This window comes from Phyllobates terribilis, unplaced genomic scaffold, assembly GCF_046119375.1.
Source record: "Phyllobates terribilis strain yellow unplaced genomic scaffold, ASM4611937v1 Scaffold_200__1_contigs__length_3551848, whole genome shotgun sequence".
In the NCBI taxonomy this organism is placed as follows: domain Eukaryota; kingdom Metazoa; phylum Chordata; class Amphibia; order Anura; family Dendrobatidae; genus Phyllobates; species Phyllobates terribilis.
The window spans coordinates 964,515-984,870 of NW_027362960.1; the positions used below are offsets into that span (position 1 = coordinate 964,515).

Here is a 20,356-nt window from a genome sequence, read left to right on the forward strand (position 1 = left end):
AGTAAAGCACACGAGTTGGTACACATTTTTTCCTGGACCGGATTAACGGGGGAGATACTTACCGACCAAGGAAAAGCCTTTATGAGTAAGGTGATGAGGGAACTGTGTAAGGCCCTACAAATTACACAACTGAAGACATCCATGTACCATCCCAGATGGATGGCCTTGTGGAAAGGTTAAATAAAACATTGAAGAGTATGCTTAAGTAGGTCATATAGAAGGACGGTCAAGACTGGGACTGTCTCCTCCCGTATCTGTTGTTTTCTATCCGGGAGGTTCCACAAGCCTCAACCGGATTCTCTCCATTTGAACTTCTATATGGTCGACATGCAATGGGTCTCCTTGATATAGCGAAGGATTCCTGGGAAGCCGAGGTTACGCCCCAATCGGAGCATCATTGAGGATGTCACTAAAATGTAGGAGTTGATTGCGAAGGTGATGCCCGTCATAAAAGGACATTTCCTCCAGGCACAAGGGGCTCAATCTAGGGTCTACAACTGGTCAGCCAGGGTGAGGCAGTTCAGCCCCGGGGACAGAGTCCTTGTACTAATTCCCACAGTGGAGAGTTTTTGGCCAAATGGTAAGACCCCTATGAGGTGGTAGAGAAGCTTGGTGAAGGGAACTACAAAGTCCATCACAGATCTACCTCTCTGTACTCAATATCAACTCCTTACTAACCAGAATACCACAATGTCTGTCTGCTATTTCATCTTTCTTCTCTGCTAGATTCCTAAAACTTAATATGGATAAAACCAAATTCATCATATTTCCACCATCTCACTCAACCCCTCTCCTGACCTATCTATCAAAGTCAATGGCCACCCACTCTCCCCACTCTCCCCAGTCTCGCTGCCTCTGGGTAGCACTTGACTCTAATCTCTCCTTCAAACCTCATATCCAAGGCCTTTCCACTTCATGCCGACTCCAATTCAAAAATATTTCCCGGATCCGCACATTCCTCAACCATGAATCTGCAAAAACACTAGTGCGTGCCTTCATCATCTCTCTCCTCGACTACTGCAACCTCCTGCTCTGTGGTCTCTCTTCTAACACTCTCGCACCCCTGCAATCTATCCTAAACCCTGCTGCCCAACTAATGCACCTGTCCCCCCGCTATTCTCCTGTCTCTTCCCGCTGCCAATCCCTGCACTGGCTCCCCATTGCCCAGAGACTCAAGTTCAAGACCCTAACCTTGGCATACAAAACCATCCATAGCCTGTCTCCTCTATATATCTATGATCTAGTCTCCCGGTACCTACTTGCATGCAACCTTCGATCCTCACAGGACCACCTTCTCTACTCTGCTCCTTTCTCCTCTTCCCACAATTGCATACAAGATTTCTCCCATGCATCCCCCCTACTCTGGAACTCTCTACTCCAACACGACAGACTCGCGCCTACCGTGGAAACCTTCAAAAGGAACCTGAAGACCGACCTCTTCCGACAAGCCTACAACCTGCAGTAACCATCACTGCATGACCAGCTGTACCCTCACCTACGGTATCCTCACCCCCCCTTCTACACTGTGAGCCCTCACGGGCAGTGTCCTCTCGCCTCCTGTGCCAGTCGGTGACTTGTTTTTGTTTAAACTATTGTGCTTGTTTTCTGCTATGTATACCCCTTTTTCACATGTAAAGCGCCATGGAATTAATGGCGCTATATTAATTAATAATAATAACCAAGAAGACTAAAACTGTACAAAGTGTACATATGTGGCAAGATAGGGAGCCAGTTGAAGCTCCGTGTTTTCTGGACAAGCCTGAAGCAGATGTTGAAAGAGTCATAATAGCAAAGATGCCGTTGAAAGCTCAAAAATAGCAGTGTGGGAGTTGTTGCAGCAGAACAGGGACCTGTTCTTAGATTTGCTATTTTGTACAAAGGTCATAGAACGTGAGGTTCTGATTTAATCCCATGTGCGGGTGAACTTGAAGCCCTATCTAATTCCTGAGGCCTGGCGAGAGCTATTCTCCAAGGAATCTCTGAGTATTTGAGGAATCAGAGAGGGTGGTGTAGCCCTATTGTCCTGGTTCCAAAACCTGATGGCGAATGGAGGTTCTGTAACGATTATAGGAAGCTGAATGAAGTCCAAGTTCAACGCATATCAGATGCCGTGTGTCGATGACCTGATCGCGAGACGTGGGCTGGCAAAGTATATAACTTTGTGACCCACTACTACTCAGGTAGCGTTAGCCCTCCCTGGGAAAGGTGTACTCGGACTGCGGGCCGGTGGTAGAGGGGGATGCAGTGGTGGCCTTGGCTCAGTCCGTGGCCAGGGCGCACACATTAAAAATATGGGGTAGTGGATGAGTGGTTATTTGTCGGCTACGCCACCTGTGGTTTCTGCTGAGGACCACCAGCGCTGCGCCAGTCCTCTGAGGCCGGTGTTCTAGCAGCTTGGGATGGAATAGCTCCCCGCAGGTGGAGCCAGGCCTCAGGGCAGAGTAGAAGAAGTGCAGTGCAGAGGAATGGTGGGTGCGGTGCCGCGCAGAAATGAGAGAGAAGAGGCGGTGTATGAAGTCATCCAGGTTTTACTCACGGTAGACTTGTTTTCAGCCACAAAGCTTCTCTTTGTTCCTCACGGCGCGCTGCGGCCACCAGGATGGGGTTCAGCTCACTCCGGGTAGCTCGGGTGCACCAGACAAAACCCCTCCACCAGTGTGTTCCTCTCACTTGCTGTACTAGAACCGCCTCGTGCCCCTACTAAGTCCCGTACGGGTACCGCAATGTCCGCTGAAGGTGGCTTGTAGCCCCCGGACCGCCTAGGTCCCTTATTGGTGACTGGGGTGTAAACGTAGCATAAGGCTGGGGTCCCTCTGGATAGACGCAGATTAAGGGGATACAGGTGGCGACTCCGCTCCATCCATATTCCCCCTGGGATCCACTTCAGCCTTCGGACTTTTCTGACAGAGACTTGGAGTACAAAGTCAGATAATCGGGGACCGGTACCCCCTCTTGCGGCAGAAGTCTCTCTGGCGGGGCCAGAATAAGGGTAGCAGGTGGCAACTCTGCTCCGTCCACATCCCCTGAGATCCTTTCGCCTGTGGAGCTCTTCTCCTCTGCTCCCCTCCTAGGCCTTCTGGTGTGGACTAAGACATAGGACACAGCCAGCTGTAACTCAACTCTGCCCAAGCCCCCAATCTCAAGGCCTGAGACCGGGAATCACAGCCTCCTGAGGCAGCTGCAGCTTGTACTAACTGTCACCTCCAGGGAACTGCGACAAAAGACCCGGTATTAAAGATGGCATCCATATTTATATGGATGTATTAGTATAACCGTAAAGTGCTTCATCCACCCTACTCACTACAAGGTTCCCCCTACTTTTGGTCCCGCCCTTACTCCTCCATTCAGGACTGGGGTACCACATTGTGCTCTAAACCCCCTTCAGAATGGGAGTGTGTAGTGTTGGATGTGTGGTGGGGCCCTGTGTGGTGCTCCATCCTTACCTCGGAGAGGAGATACCACACCTCGTTCCATGAAGTGCAGTACCTCTGTGGCGACTGAACTCTCAGGGGCGCCACATAACCACCTTGGATTTAACTAAGAAATATTGGCAAATCCCTATGTCACAAGAAGCCAAGGAGAAGACTGCCTTCTCTATGCCCAACGGATGTTTCCAATATGTCCGGATGCTGTTTTGTCTGCAGGGAGCCCTGGCCACCTTCCAGAGTGCCATGGGCTGGATCCTCGCAATCCGTAAGAATTACACTGCATCATACTTTATATATCGTAATCTTCAGCCCAGATTGGAGATGTCACCTGCAAAAGGTCCGGTCGGTGTTTGATCCTCTCAGGAAGGCAGGGTTTTCTATAAATCTGAAAACATTTTGCCATGGGAAATAAAGAGGCCAAATAACTAGGATATGTAGTAGGTAGAGGCGAGATCAAACCCCAGATCAGTAAAGTAGATGCAATCCAAAACTGGCCAAGACCACACTTAAAGAAGCAAGTTAGAGCCTTTCTGAAAATGAAAATAACAGACAGCAGTCATGTAATGTGTGGTCTCTAAGTAAAGGTAGTGTGACGGGAGCTAGTTACCCCATCCGCAGATGTCCAATCTTCTTCTGCCGGCCCCTGACATGGAAAGGCTTTTCTTACACTGGGATATATAAAATATGACTATCGCAGTGTGTCTCCAAGATGGACTAAAACTTTTATTCTTACAAGCAGGTTTTATAGAGAATCACACAGGCTATTTTTATCACCCATTGTTCTCACCAGATAATACCCACAGTAGGCTCCCAGACAGCAGTTAGGCAACAACCCATTAATCAGCACATTGTCTGTTTGCCCCTGCTAAGTGAGCACAGGAAGGTGGGGGCCAGGAGTGCTTTGGTCACATCACAAAATGTCCAACAATATGTGATCCACAATATTCGCCCCACTTTGTAACATTATGTCCCATTAGCTGCATAGGCGCTACGACAACCCCCATGTGGCAAAATCTTGGAGTACGGGGTTGATCCATCACAGGTAAATTTGCAATAAAAAAGATGGCATCACTTGCTAACTTCTGCGATCAACCAGTGAGGAGTTATCGCAGAAAATTAGAGATTGAATAAAACCAAGAAGGGTGGAGACCAGCCCACGTGAGGTCATCACAAGGGAGTGTGTGGGCAGCGCCCCCGTCGGCATAAAAGATCAGGCCGAATATTGATCTATACTCATGCTGGGTTATACATATTTGTGTAAGCGGGGGTCCTGTTCCATAACGGTTCGTTTGAGTGCTTCCCTCCAGCTAAACTGAATCGTCTCTGCGATCGGTCTAGTAAGTCCTTCTATTAATCCCTTTTTATTTTGTGTAACTGTATATGCTGTATTAAACATGAACCCTGGGTGAAACATTTCCTACATTCTGAACATGAATATGGCTTCTCTCCTGTATGACTTCTGTAATGTTTAAGCAAATCTGACTTATTGCTGAAACATTTCACACATTCTGAACATGAAAATGGCTTTTCTCCTGTCTGACTTTTTTGATGCATAAGCAATTTAGATTTATGTTCAAAACATTTCCCACATTCTTGACATGAATATGGCTTTTCTCCAGTGTGAATTCTTTGATGTTTATGAAGATCTGGTTTCTGGATAAAACATTTCCCACATTCTGAACATGAATATGGCTTCTCTCCTATGTGAAATTGTTGATGTTTATGAAGATCTCGTTTCTGGATAAAACATTTCCCACATTCTGAACATGAATATGGCTTCTCTCCTGTATGACTTCTGTAATGTTTAAGCAAATATGACTTATCGCTGAAACATTTCCCACATTCTGAACATGAAAACGGCTTTTCTCCTGTGTGACTTCTCTGATGTGTAAGCAATTTATATTTAGTTTTAAAACATTTCTCACATTCTGAACAGGAAAATGGTTTCTTTTCTGTGGGAATTATTTGATGTTCGACATCCCTTCTCTGGCTTTCATTTTGCTTAACAGTCTGTGATGAATCCAAGTAGATGACGGATTGAAAAGGCTCAGATGATTGATTTCTGCTCTGAAGGGCTGGAGGTATAGCTGGAATAATGGCACGCTTTTCATAGGTATCTGGTTTGACACCACAGTCATCTGCCAAGAATAAATCTGATTTTATTATTTTTTAATATCAATGCCTTATATTTTATAACATTTCTCTATACATAATTCTTTACAAATCAAAGTATAATGAAACTATGACCTATGACAGTGGTGAGCCACCTGTTCACAAATCCCATGGTACTCAACCCCTAATATACAATCGACAAACATAATACATACAGGCAGAAACGTTTGAGACAATAAAGGGAGGATTAAAAATAAGGTTTATTACATTACAATCTACAGATAAAAATACACGCCAAAACATGTAAGATGGGGTATTCCCATCTCCGAGAAACTATCCCAATATGTAGTAGGTGTAATAAAAATAAGATTAGCAAATATCTCCAATTAGAAATGTATAGTTCTTCTGATTCGCTATGTTGCTTACCCCATGTTCAGGGCATTGCAAGTTAGTTGCTAGTGGTCATAACTATGGATACCTAAGCTACTGCAATGCTCTGCACATGGGGTAAGTGACAAAGAATCAGGAGAACTATACCACATTTCTAATTGGAGTCTGAATAAACGTCGACCTCATACATCGACAGGTACTCCGAGTGTCATGGGATCACCACGCTGACGTCCTTCTGCTGTAAGGGGATGGAGGGTCGCTACAAGGTGGCAGAGACCACATTCGTGACTGTGCCGCACACTGGAATGTTATTGTCGGGGGAGTTCCCGATTCGGACCTCGGCCCCCATCAGTCGCTCCAGACCACAGTCAATCCTGTTGGTTATGGCGACGCTGGATATCTTGTAGCTCTGGCCCAGGTCCAGCTTCCACCAGGGATCCTTCTCCAGGTTGGTGTGGGTGCAGAAGTCACTATTGAAGTCGGTGTCTTTGTTCCCATCGATGGCATTCTTAGCCAATATCCTCCTGGTGGCATACGGATAGTCCGACACCTGGGAGGCCACTCTGGTCCTTGCTATATTTGTGGCTCCAGGTGCAGGAGCACATCCCAGAGCCAGAACCACAGATCCCAGTAGAATCAGAGAAGATACAAGATTCATCCTGCAGGAGATGTAAGTGAAGGTCCTGTGTAATCTCCACATCTGATAAATGCTGGTTCCCTGGTAACCAGTGACTATTCCCTGCAGTCTGTACTCACAGGAGCTGCTCCTGCACAATCTGGATGAATCTTGTATCTTCTCTGATTCTACTGGGATCTGTGGTTCTGGCTCTGGGATTTGCTCCTGCACCTGCAGCCACAAACATAGCAAGGACCAGAGTGGCCTCCCAGGTGTCGGACTATCCGTATGCCACCAGGAGCATATTGGCTAAGAATGCCATCGATGAGAACAAAGACACCGACTTCAATAGTGACTTGTGCACCCACACCAACCTGGAGACTGATGGGGGCCGAGGTCCGAATTCGGAACTTCCCCGACAATAACAATCCGGTGTGCGGAACAGTCACGAATGTTATCTCTGCCACCTTGTGCTTCTGCTGTAAGGGGATGGGGGTCGGTACGTCAGCGTGGTGATCCCAGGACACTCGGAGTACATTTCTAATTGGAGGTATTTTCTATTATTATTATCACACCTACTATATTTTGGGATAGGATTTTGGAGATGGGAATACCCCTTCAAGGCTGTATGCTTAGGACTTATCCAGGACTCATTCAGATGCCTCATTCCATTGTTTTTTGTGATTACATTTATCCCTCTTAAATGGCTTTTTGTATTTTTATGTGTTTTCAACTCCGATCTAATAAATTGTATTTTTAATCTCTATATTGTCTCACATTTCTCTATACACAGTCATGGTTGAAATAGTTGACGCCCTTAAAATTGTTCCAGAAAATGAAGTATTTCTCCTAGAACATTATTGCAATTACACCTGTTTTGTTATAGACACGTTTATTTCCTTTGTGTGTATTGTCACTGATCTTTTCTAGTGAAATGTTCAATGGAGAATCAAAACTGGACCTTGACCAGATTATTACCTGACCCTACTTCTAAACCCTTTTCTGATCTGCCTACATACTTCTTGGTGACCGCAGAATGGTTTGGCTTCTCACTTGACTGCCCTTCCGGGACGTGTACTGCTGCTAGATATTGACCTTGGCTTCTCCAGCTTAGAGTCCACCTGCCTGACTTCTGTGTGTGGCCCGGCTCTCTTCTTGACATTCAGCTGTAATCTGGCAACTCACAACTACATTACAATTGGAGACATGGCGCCTTTCTGCAGCAAATAAAATCCCATTTAACCAATGCAACTTTGCTACCAAAACGCGTTAATCAAAAAAGGTGTAAAAAAGAAAAGCTTTTTTTGTTATGCATCAAATCTATCTGCAAGTAAAATGCACGTCAATTACTTGTGTGATCAAACTCATAATATAATGACCACAGGATCTGTGACTTCTCTGCATTTAGTGGTCATTACTCACCTGGGTGGTCATATGTAGGAGTCTCCTCTTTACACCGCTCATCACCCCTTCCCATATGTCTCTGTAGTATTAATATGGGTCAGATCTTCACCCTGAAACAAATATTGTAAAAGTCACAGACAGATGGAGAAGTCCCATCTATGATCAGCTCTAATCCTGCCATCTCCACCATTCTACACAAGTAGAAAACATATAATACTGGTGGATAAAACAAGACTGAACACAAGACTTTCACAGCCGTCTACACATCATAGGGGAGATCTCATGACACCTTCTCTCCATCTACCTGATGATCCTGAGGAACATTGGGATCTTCTTGTTTACAGTCCTGTGGAAGAAGAGGACGGGGACATCTCTCTGGTGTTGTCCTCTTACTGGATAGATCTGGAGGAAACACATACAGGGACTGAATTCATTCTTTACATACAGATAATTATAGGCCGTGTGAATTCAGTCCTGTCTATTACCTGGTGATGTGAGGGGCTGGGGAACCTCCATCATGATGTCCTTGTACAGATCTTTGTGTCCTTCTAAATACTCCCACTCCTCCATGGAGAAATAGACAGCGACATCCTGACACCTTAGAGGAACCTGACACATACAATGATACCGTCATCCCCCAGATCCCTTCATAGCGTTACTGTATAATGTCCCAGCAGTGTCACCTCTCCAGTCAGCAGCTCAATCATCTTGTAGGCGAGTTCTAGGATCTTTTGGTCATTGATGTCCTCATGTATTAGGGGGTGAGACGGAGGCCTTGTGATTGGGCTCAGGGGTGTCACCCATCCCTCAGACACAGGGTTCTGACAGCGCTCACTAGAGGTCTTCTTCACTACTATGTAATCCTGGTTATGGAGAGACACATTAATAAATCTCACTACAGACATTTCCAGAGTCCTCACCTCTCCAGTTCTGTCCATCTGTTTTTCCCATAGATAAGAATGATGTAATGTGACGTCATCAGAATCTCTCACCTCTCCAGTAAGCCGGAAGAGGATCTCTAGGGTGAGGTGGAATATCCTCTCCGCCATCTTGTCTCGCTCCCTATCAACCTTTGACAGGAAACTTCTCTTATATAGAAGATCTTCACTGAGAGGATCCGATATTGTAGAGACCTGAATGAGAAGAAGATGAGAAGATGTAACGTCACCAATAATTCTATGTAATAATACAATCACTGATTCCGGTATAAAGCAGTAATCTGTGGATCTGATCCTGGATGATGCCGGAAGAAGAAGTGGATTTTTATGGCGGCCATTAATGAGCTTCGCTTTGAGGACCGGAGGAGGTTTGGCCTGAACGCTGCACTCGTGGTGTGAACACGGACATAGTAGATTATTTAGGGATATTTTCTTGTCCTGCCCTAAACTTGCTTATTCAAGTGAATAGGTCCACGAAAAAGAACAGCCTGTCCACGGATGATATCTGTGTGTTAAAGAGTTTATCCAGGACTATATTATTTTTATAACTATGGGCAGAAGAAGTAAAAGGCAGATAGTTCCTAACTGCCTGCCTGCCCTGCCTCAATGTCTGCGGGAACAGAGCGGTGACGGACTGCTCCTGCCAGTGACTCTGCGGCTTCTAATGAGTCACGTAGACGGAGCAGCGGCTTCTCTTTGGCTCTGCTTTCTTGATGGGACGTGACTGACGACATCACACTGATTGTCAGCTGCCTCCCTGCTGCCTTCCTGCCAGCAGCCAGCGGTCAATCAGAGGGATGATTTATTTCACCATGCAAAAAAAACAGACACAAAATAGACGCATAGTGTGAATAATGGCAAATTCTGAGAGACAATAATGGGGAATCTCCACATACCTCCACCTGCAGACAGGGCCGCCATCAGGGCATCACTGCCCTTACTGCTGTTTGGGGCCCCGTGAGCAGCAGTACAGAGAGGGGCCGGGTCTAGTCAGGGCCCCTCTCTTGTGCGTATGCTCACGGCGCTCCATGCACGGCACTCCATGCTGTAATAAAGTGCCGAGCACTGGGGCGCACACCGCCTTAGACGGCGCACATATTGGCACCGAGTTCCTTACTGAAGCTGCGCCGCTGCAGCAGCTCCTTCATACTTCAGGAGTCAGGAGGACCCGTGGCGGCGTGCATCTCCTCGTCGCAACAGGAGCGCCAGGATGCTGCAGGGATCGTATGTGGGGTAAGTATGACAATTTTATTTTTTAAAAAAAAATTAAATGGAGTGGGGGGAGGATGAGCTGCACATGATGGGGAATTGGGAGTGGAGGGAGGATGAGCTGCACATGGTGGGGAATTTGGAGTGGGAGGAGGATGAGCTGCACATGGGGAATTGACAGTGGGGGAGGATGAACTGCACATGGGGAATTAGCAGTGGGGGAGGATGAGCTGCACATCATGGGGAATTTGGAGTGGGAGGAGGATGAACTGCACATGGGGAATTAGCAGTGGGGGAGGATGAGCTGCACATGGGGAATTAGCAGTGGGGGGAGGATGAGCTGCACGTGATGGGGAATTGGGAGGGGGGAGAGGATGAGCTGCACATGATGTGGAATTTGGAGTGGGAGGAGGATGAGCTGCACATGGGGAATTGGCAGTGGGGGAGGATGAGCTGCACATGTGGAATTATCAGTGGGGGAGGATGAGCTGCACGTGATGGGGAATTGGGAGTGGGGAGAGGATGAGCTGCACATGATGGGGAATTTGGAGTGGGGGAGGATGAGCTGCACATGGGGAATTAGCAGTGGGGGAGGATGAGCTGCACATGGGGAATTGGCAGTGGGGGAGGATGAGCTGCACATGGGGAATTATCAGTGGGGGAGGATGAGCTGCACATGGGGAATTGGCAGTGGGGGAGGATGAGCTGCACATGGGGAATTAGCAGTGTGGGTAGGATGAGCTGCACGTGATGGGGAATTGGCAGTAGGGGAGGATGAGCTGCACGTGATGGGGAATTGCCAGTGGGGGGTGGATGAGCTGCACATAATGATGAGTTGGAAGTGGGGGGAATGTTGGGAGTGGTGAGGAGAATGAACTGCACATGGGGAATTGGCAGTGGGGGGGGGGTGAGCTGCACATGGGGAATTGGGAGTGGAGGGGTGAGCTGCACATGGAGGATTGAGAGTGGGGGGAGGATGAGCGCATGGTGGATTGGGAGTGGTGGGTGGGAAGAGCGAACGGTGAATTAGGGGTGGGGAGAGCAAATGGTGGATTGAAAAATGGGAGTGGGGAAAGCACATGATGAATTGGGAGTGGGGTGGGGAAAGCAAATGGTGAATGGGGGATGAGGGAGAGTAAATGATGAATAGAGGGTGGGGGTGGGGAGAGCAGGAAATAATGAATTGGGGCAGAGGGTGCATGTAAATATAATGAATTGGGGAGCAGGAGGTACAGAGTGGGGGGCGTTGCGGATGCAGGAGTGTGACTGGTAATAAATTCTGGGAAAGAGTACAGGCTCTAATTAATTTACATATTTATTAGGTGGGGAAAGTGGCTATTTACAGTTATTTGGGGCGCAGGGATGGATTACAATTATGTTTGGAATGGTGGGTTGCATAATGACTAATTATATATTAATGGTGGGTGCACGTCTGTATTCAGCTGTGTAATGTAGAAGTTGGGGAATATGCTCTACATAACTGTGTTATTTTATTCAAAGACAAGTCCTGGCTGGAAGAAGTGATGGTGATCTGTGCTGGATGAAGGAGAAAAGTGAAGATGAAGGACTTCAACTAGAGACGTCACTGGTGAGTCAGTGTATTACATGTACAATGACACTATATACTATGTACAGGGCTCTTGTGTATAATGTCACTGGTGATCCTTGTATTACCTGTAAACTGACACTATATACAGAGCTCCTGTGTATAATGTCACTGGTGATCACTGTATTACCTGTACACTGACACTATATACAGAGCTCCAGTGTATAATGTCACTGATGATCACTATATTACCTGTATACTTACATTATACACTGTATACCATGTACAGAGCTCCGGTGTATAATGGCACTTATGGTAATATTAGTATTATGTTTTTTTTATTAATGATCAGTATTGTAGTATTCGGTGACAATGTGGTGGTAATATGTGGTCTGGTCATGGTGTGGCATTTTTTGTCCCTTCTGTGTGGTATTATTCGGTCACTATGTGGTGGTAATATGTGGTCTGGTCATGGTGCAGTGGTATTCCTTGTATGTGGTATTATTCGGTTACTATGTGGTGGTAATATGTGGTCCGGTCATGGTGTGGTGGTATTTGATCCTTGTATGTGGTATTATTGGTCATTTTAAAAAATGTGTATGACACATTCCCTTAAAGAAAAATAAATAAAAATATACCTAAAAAGAGTATTGGGTACTTTAAGAAATTTTAATAGGTTAGAATAGAGTAGGGCTCGGCCAGAAGAGTCTACCTTATCGTGGTGGTGGTTTTAAAAATCTTTTAGCCAAAACAAAAGCTGCTGGCTATGTACAGTGGGGAAAAAAGACTATTTAGTCAGCCACCAATTGTGCAAGTTCTTCCACTTAAAAATATGAGAGAGGCCTGTAATTCACATCACAGTTAGATCTCAACTATGAGAGACAAATTGAGAAAACAAATCCTAAAAATCACATTCTCTGATTTGGAAAGAATTTTTTTTTCAAATTTTGGTAGAAAATAAGTATTTGGTCAATTACAAACAAGCAAGATTTCTGTCTCTCACAGACCTGTAACTTCTTCTTTAAGAGGCTCCTCTGTTCTCCACTCATTATCTGTAGTACTGGCACCTGTTTGAACTTGTTATCAGTATAAAAGACACCAGTCCGCAACCTCAAACAGTCACACTCCAAACTCCACTATGGTGAAGACCAAAGCAGCTTGGTGTAAAGAAATCAACTGTGGGAGCAATAATTAGAAAATGGAAGACATACAAGAACCACTGATAATCTCCCACGATCTGGGGCTCCACACAAGATCTCACCTCGTGGGATCAAAATGATCTCAAGAACGGTGAGCAAAAATCCCAGAACCACACAGGGGGAGGCCTAGTGAATAACCTGCAGAGAGCTACGACCAACATTACACAGGCTACCATCAGTAACACACTACGCCGCCAGGAACTCAGATCCTGCAGTGCCAGACGGTTCCCCCTGCTTAAGTCGTTATATGTTCTGGCCCGTCTGAAGTTTGCTAGAGAGCATTTGGATGATCCAGAAGAGTATTGGGAGAATGTTATATGGTCAGATGAAACCAAAGTTGAACTGTTTGGTTAGAAACACAACTCGTCGTGCTTGGAGGAGAAAGAATGCTGAGTTGCATCCAAAGAACACCATACCTACTGTGAAGCATGGGGGTAGCAACATCATGCTTTGGGGCTGTTTCTCTGCCAAGGGACCAGGACGACTGAGCCGTGTACATGAAAGAATGGATGGGGCCATGTATCGTGAGATTTTGAGTGCAAACCTCCTTCCATCAGCAAGGGCAATGAAGATGAAACGTGGCTGGGTCTTTCAGCATGACAATGATCCCACCGCCAGGGCAACAAAGGAGTGGCTTCGTAAGAAGAATTTCAAGGTCCTGGAGTGGCCTAGCCAGTCTCCAGATCTAAACCCTGTAGAAAACCTTTGGAGGGAGTTGAGAGTCCGTGTTGCCCAGCGACAGACCCCAAAATATCACTGCTCTAGAGGAGATCTGCATGGAGGAATGGCCCAACATACCAGCAACAGTGTGTGCCAACCTTGTCAAGACTTACAGAAAACGTTTCACCTCTGTCATTGCCAACAAAGGATAAATAACAAAGTATTGAGATGAACTTTTGTAATTGACCAAATACTTATTTTCCACCAAAATTTGCAAAAAAATTTCTTTACAAATCAGACAATGTGACTTTCAGGATTTGTTTTCTCATTTTGTCTCTCATAGTCGAGGTCGACCTATGATGTCAATTACAGGTCGACCTCATCTTTGTAAGTGGGAGAACTTGCACAATTGGTGGCTGACTAAATACTTTTTCCCCCACGTTATGTGATCTGGTGATCACTGGGAACTGTTGTGAGATTGTTGAGGACGGGGTGTAGAAGTGGAGTTTTTCCAAGAGTAGGCGGTGGGACTGTAGAAGGTTCGAGGGATGGAGGTGGAGCCTGGGCAGAGTCTCAAGGGGGCCTGAAAATTTTGACAGTATGGGGCCCCAAAATTCCTGGTGGCAGCCCTGACTGCAGAGCTGCCACCACATACCTCCAACTGCAGAGCCGCCACCACATATATAGCTGCTCTGTGCGCATAGGAGCTGTGATGAGGTCACAGGAGGGGAGGAGTCAGGGGTCACATGATCAGGGGCCTCAGTGGATGCAGGACTCTGCTGTGCTGGTTGTCATGGTGCTGGATGAGCTGAAGTTTATGTGTGGGGTCAGGAGGGGTTTACAGTGTGGATGTAGCAGAGCCGCGTGTGTACGAGGCGTACGGAGCAGAGCCGCGCGTGTACGAGGCGTACGGAGCGCAGCCGCGCATGTACGAGGCGTGCGGAGCGCAGCCGCGCGGGTACGAGGTGTACGGAGCCGAGCCGCGCGTGTACGAGGCGTACGGAGCGGAGCCGCGCGTGTACGAGGCGTACGGAGTCGAGCCGCGCATGTACGAGGCGTACGGAGTCGAGCTGCGCGTGTACGAGGCGTACGGAGCCAAGCCGCGCGTGTACGAGGCGAACGGAGCCGAGCCGCGCGTGTACGAGGCGTACGGAGCGGAGCCGCGCGTGTATGAGGTGTACGGAGCCGAGCGTGTACGAGGCGTACGGAGCCGAGCCGCGCGTGTACGAGGCGTACGGAGCCGAGCCGCGCGTGTACGAGGCGTACGAAGCCGAGTCGCGCGTGTACGAGGCGTACGGAGCCGAGCCGCGCGTGTATGAGGCGTACGGAGCCGAGCCGCACGTGTAGCCGCGCGTGTACGAGGTGTACGGAGCAGAGCCGCGTGTGTACGAGGCGTGCGGAGCCGCGCGTGTACGAGGTGTGCGGAGCCGCGCGTGTACAAGGCGTGCGGAGTCGCGCGTTTACGAGGAATACGGAGCGGAGCCGCGTGTGTACGAGGCGTATGGAGCGAAGCCGCGCGTGTACGAGGCGGACGGAGCGGAGCCGCGCGTGTACGAGGCGGACGGAGCGGAGCCGCGCGTGTACGAGGCGGACGGAGCGGAGTCGCGCGTGTACTAGGCGTACGGAGCGGAGCCAAGTTACGTCGCCTCCTTCTTTCTTTCAATTGGAAACAGAGAGATTTTATTTGAGGTGCTCAAAGAAGGAAAGAGAGCCTCCTACACTTAATTATATTATTTACTTTACTGGCTTTTATGGTGAGCTGGTTTTACATCAGTAGAGAGCCTCCATTATATCTAAGGTACACTAAGAGAGCCTCCTCCATTTTATCTGAGGTACACCGGGAGAGCCTCCTCCATTTTATCTGAGGTACACCGGGAGAGCCTCCTCCATTTTATCTGAGGTACACCGGGAGAGCCTCCTCCATTTTACCTGAGGTACACCGGGAGAGCCTCTTCCATTTTACCTGAGGTACATCTGGAGAGCCTCCTCCATTTTACCTGAGGTACGCCTGGAGAGCCTCCTCCATTTTACCTGAGGTACATCGGGAGAGTCTCCTCCATTTTACCTGAGGTACACCGGGAGAGCCTCCTCCATTTTACCTGAGGTACACCTGGAGAGCCTCCTCCATTTTACTTGAGGTACACCGGGAGAGCCTCCTCCATTTTACCTGAGGTACACCGGGAGAGCCTCCTCCATTTTACCTGAGGTACACCGGGAGAGCCTCCTCCATTTTACCTGAGGTACACCTGGAGGGCCTCCTCCATTTTACCTGAGGTACACCGGGAGAGCCTCCTCCATTTTACCTGAGGTACACCGGGAGAGCCTCCTCCATTTTACCTGAGGTACATCGGGAGAGCCTCCTCCATTTTACCTGAGGTACACCGGGAGAGCCTCCTCCATTTTACCTGAGGTACACCTGGAGGGCCTCCTCCATTTTACCTGAGGTACACCGGGAGAGCCTCCTCCATTTTACCTGAGGTACACCGGGAGAGCCTCTTCCATTTTACCTGAGGTACACCGGGAGAGCCTCCTCCATTTTACCTGAGGTACATCGGGAGAGCCTCTTCCATTTTACCTGAGGTACACCGGGAGAGCCTCCTCCATTTTACCTGAGGTACACCGGGAGAGCCTCCTCCATTTTATCTGAGGTACACTGAAATAGAGCACATCTTCCATTGTACCCGATGAAAACCGAGCATCCTCCATTTTATCTCAGGTAGGCTTTGTAAAAGCTCACAGGTTTTTCAGTGTAGGGCCTCATTCAGACGTCAGTGATTTTTCTCATACTTAACAATCCAGTCTTATTTTCCTCAGTGTTTTGGATCAGATTTTCATCAGCTTTTGGTTTTTCAGAGTTGTCATAACGGTAAAAGGTGAACTTTGACACATCATGGGCCTCTTTGGCGCCATTATTTGAATGCCCCTCTTATAAAGCTGTCTGACTGTTATATGTGTCTACATGTGGTTATATCCTTAAGAAGTGTCAACTTCGAAAGGTGTCGATAATAAAACGGCAATTAATACAGTTCTGTGTATCCTGATCCTTTCATCAATCTACCAGCAGCGTGGACCATCCATGTTTTTCCTCCATCTACTTTGGTTTGGTCTGACAACCTGTGGATCTGCAGCAGCTGATTACCCACGTCTTGATAACTGTTTTGTGAATACAGCCATACCAGGTTAGCATAACCCTGTTAAAAATATTTTATTTCATACCGGATAAGTCCCTATCGCACTTTCGCTCCTGAGCTCTTGTACAACTTTTAAACATCAGTGATTTTCTCATATTCCCCAATGTGACAACACAGCATTTGTTCTTCATTAGGCCGGACATGTTTGTTCAGTGGGTCAAGAAACATAGGCCACTGTTATATGAGCCTTAACGTTGACTCTTGAGTTGACGTTTGTTTCAGCATATTGTCTTGCTATCCTTGGATGACAGGAACGCAGGTCATTGAACAATTGATTTTTGCTAATATGTTGCTACCATTGTATCAGTCCAGGCAACTTGTTTACTTGCAAGCAGGGAAGGACAAACTATGCAGATTGATTAAATACTCAAACAATGAGAGTTGACCACATCTCACCTTCCCCCGGACCTGTGGATGATGGCCTGAAGGATAGTTGTGACCTATTGAAGGGGGGGGGGGACTGCTTCTGTTCCCCAGACAGAGACTCTACAGGATGCCAGCTTAAGGGACCACAGCCCTAGCTGGAAGAATTCAGATCTGCTCAATTAACCATCACCTAACCCTCAAAAACGTTTTGAAGAATCCAGGTTGGGACAATCAGGTCACAGCCTTACCAACACCAGGTCAGATCACCAAAGGCTGCATTTGTGTGCAATGTTGATGCTACACAGCCACTCACATATTTGACAATTCATGGAGGCGTTGTTTTGCACCTGTGCGGCCCCCGCCTTTATCATGGAGTCTGCCGCGACCGTCTTGTGCTTTGGTGATCTGACCTGGTGTTGGTAAGGCTGTTTTTTTCTTTTTCTGTGATGTTTTTTTTGACAATCTGGTCACCTGGCCACATACCTCACTGCACTCGGTTAGCTTCCTAAACTTGCCGCTACGTCCTCTCTGTGGGTGCCCGGCAAAAGCTGGGTGCTACTGGTTGGGTTAGTAGTAGTGTTGAGCCACCCCCGTAGTGTTCGAGTTCGGTTCGGTTCGTCGAACACCCGTGTGTTCGCCGAACTGTTCGTCGAACTGTTCGTCGAACAACTTCGAACACCGTTAAAACCAATGGCAGGAAACAAAAACACATAGAAATACATAGAAAACACCTTCAAAGGTGTCCAAAAGCTGACAAACTGCTCAGAAGACACAACTAACACATGGAAAAGTGACAAGTACATATAGTCATGCGAAAAGAAAAGAGGTGGAGGAGTAAAAGGAGGGGGAGACACAGATATAGGCATGTCATGCCCTTCTAAAATCCAAAAAGTGAGAAGCCGACACGTTCAGTCCGCTCCTGCCCGTGCCACCTCCGCGTCGCCGGGTTTGTGCCAGAGCCGCGGTGAACCCTGACGGCCAGCCCCCCTCTCCCAATACTGGTGCCTGTCCGCTGGTGGGTCGAGCGAGCCCCCCTGTGGTGGAGGCAGCTCTAAGCTTTTTAATTTAAATTGTCTCTCTAATTTGAATGAATACACTTTAAATCCATTTACAAGGATCTATTGGAGGGCAAGTCTCATGCCAGCAGCCGCGTAATTCCAGCTCCAGTAGCGTCCACTAAAGCTGCTGCAGTTAAAAAGCTTTTATAAGGATCGAGCTCGGCTGTCCACCGCAAGGCATCCTACTGCCAGTCCCAGCCCCTATGCCTTGGGGTGCCTCCTGATGCTCTTCACTGAGTATCCCGTGGTCCCAAAGCATTTCCTTTGAAAAAATTAAGTGTCCAAACTACAGGTGGTGTAGCTTGCTTAACAGCCGGGATAATCCGCTGACTAGCAGACACTGCTACTAGGCACAAAGTATTTCCTGGGCTAGATGCAGTTAAAAATTTGTAATTAGATACTCTCGTTGGATGCTGAGAAAGCATTCCATAGAGTCTCCTGGCACGCCATATATGATTCTCTTAAAAAGCTTGGGGTAGGGGTCTAGGGGACCCTTTTATAGCCAAAATCACGGCCCTGTATCGCAATACGTCACCTAGGCTGAAGATAAATGGAACTGTAGCACCCTGAGGGCTCGGTTGCTACAGAGGTATTGCACCTCACCCAGAGGTGTGATATCTCACTCTCAGGTAAGGATGTAGTGTGGATCAGGACCCGACACCTGCATGCATTACACCACATTGCCGTGGGGCAGGGCGACCAATATGCCCCTGAGATGGGCACGACAGTCCCTGTCCCTGGCTGGAGTGGGGGGAGGGAACACTGAGGAAGGGGAACCCTGTAGTGCAGGAGCAGGGAGGAAGCAGTTCCTGGGTGCATTGAGAAGGGAGTATAAAAGGTGGGCACCATCTTAGTTCAGTGCAGAGAAGTCTGAGCAGAAGTGGCAGGGAGCAGGGGCTCTGCATGAGCTCTGCTCCGGAGGCGGGCCTTGTAACAGAGGCCCAGGCCTGGAAGAGGGAGAAGGAAGGAAGAGGAGCGGAGAAGGCTCCAGGAACGAGGAACGAAGGGATCCCAGGGGTGCGGACGGGCGAGTCGCCACCGCACGCCCGAATCCACCTGCGTGGAAGGGTCAGGCCAAAGGGGGAGACCGGTCCCCGAAACTAGTGGAGGCAGGAAACGACCCTCAGCTAGAAACAGGAGGCTGTGACATTTTATGTGGCGCAGCCCCTCGCTACACCCGCTAGGAAGGCACCACATAGGGTCAGGGAAACTGGCGCCAAGTTTACCAAGAGGAGGCCCGAGGCAGCCGGACAGAAGGGTTGGTAAGAAAGGCCAGACAAAGGACACACAAAGGGGGTCCTGTGAAGTGCTCCAAAGTTATCTGGGAGTTGTCTGAGCCCCTCACCTGGTGAGCACAGTACGACGTGGGCAGCCGTTACCTGCAGACGTGGTCTGGATAATAAGAACTGTGAGTAAAGGCCCTGGACTGAATCACTGACTCCGTGTCGTTACTGCTGCTGCCCTGCACCATCACCCCCATCCTCCGCATACACTGCCCTGAGGCTATACTCCTCCCGTGGGGAGTTATGCTACGCTCTGCTGCACCCACAACACCAGCCTCAGCGGTCTGCCCTGGAGCGGCGGTTCATTCTGACCGCAATCCACGGGTGGCGTAGTCGGACATTTAAACATCAAAACCACATAAATAGTTCCGCCACTGGTTTGACCGCCCTGAGCCACGGAACCGGGTCGCCGCCACGGAGACTACAACCACCAGCATCCACCAAAAAGGGTCCGGCTCCGGGTGTCCCAAGGCCCAGGGGGCGCGTCAGAACATTTTCATCACCTTTCACAATCACCAATGGGACAAGGCAGGGATGTTCTCTGTCCCCTCTCTTATACATCCTAGTGACGGAGCACCTGCTCTCATCAATTCGCCATAACCCCAATATTAGGTGGATTGAGGTGGGAGGCACCGAGTACAAGTGCTCTCTATTTGCTGATGATGTCCTAGTATATATCACTCAATCACATATATCCATCCATGCTGTTATGGCTGAAATAGATCACTTTGTTACATGGTCAAATTTTAAAATCAATGCAGCGAAGTCTGAGGCCCTCGATGTCTCCCTTCCCAAATCCATATAGGATTCCATCCAGTCCAACTTTCCCTTTGCCTGGCCCTCACAGGGTATCAAATACTTAGGAATTCCTATTCATAGAGACCTCTCCCATCTATGTTATCTTAATTTTGGGCCCTTTATTGAACAACTCCATACAGACCACGGTTGGCAAGTTA

General features: G+C 48.1%; 1 protein-coding gene across 1 annotated transcript; it reads right to left on the minus strand.

The window, feature by feature from the left end:
* Nucleotides 1–4,586: 4,586 nt before the first annotated feature.
* LOC141213631 (uncharacterized) lies at nt 4,587–8,356 on the minus strand. Its single transcript, XM_073665245.1, has 3 exons — nt 8,255–8,356; nt 7,969–8,060; nt 4,587–5,566 (listed from the first exon to the last, which is right to left on the minus strand). The coding sequence occupies exons 2-3, from the start codon at nt 8,021–8,023 to the stop codon at nt 4,779–4,781; spliced, it is 843 nt and encodes a 280-aa protein (XP_073521346.1). The 5' UTR covers nt 8,024–8,060; nt 8,255–8,356; the 3' UTR covers nt 4,587–4,778.
* Nucleotides 8,357–20,356: the final 12,000 nt, after the last annotated feature.

What these genes read in the sequence shown, in the direction of transcription:
- LOC141213631 (XM_073665245.1), bottom strand. Translation starts at nt 8,023, where the DNA reads ATGGGAAGGGGTGATGAGCGGTGTAAAGAGGAGACTCCTACATATGAC. An exon ending in TCCTACATATGACCACCCAG is followed by an intron (nt 5,567 to 7,968) that starts GTGAGTAATGAC and finishes TATTCTTGGCAG; the next exon opens with ATGACTGTGGTGTCAAACCA.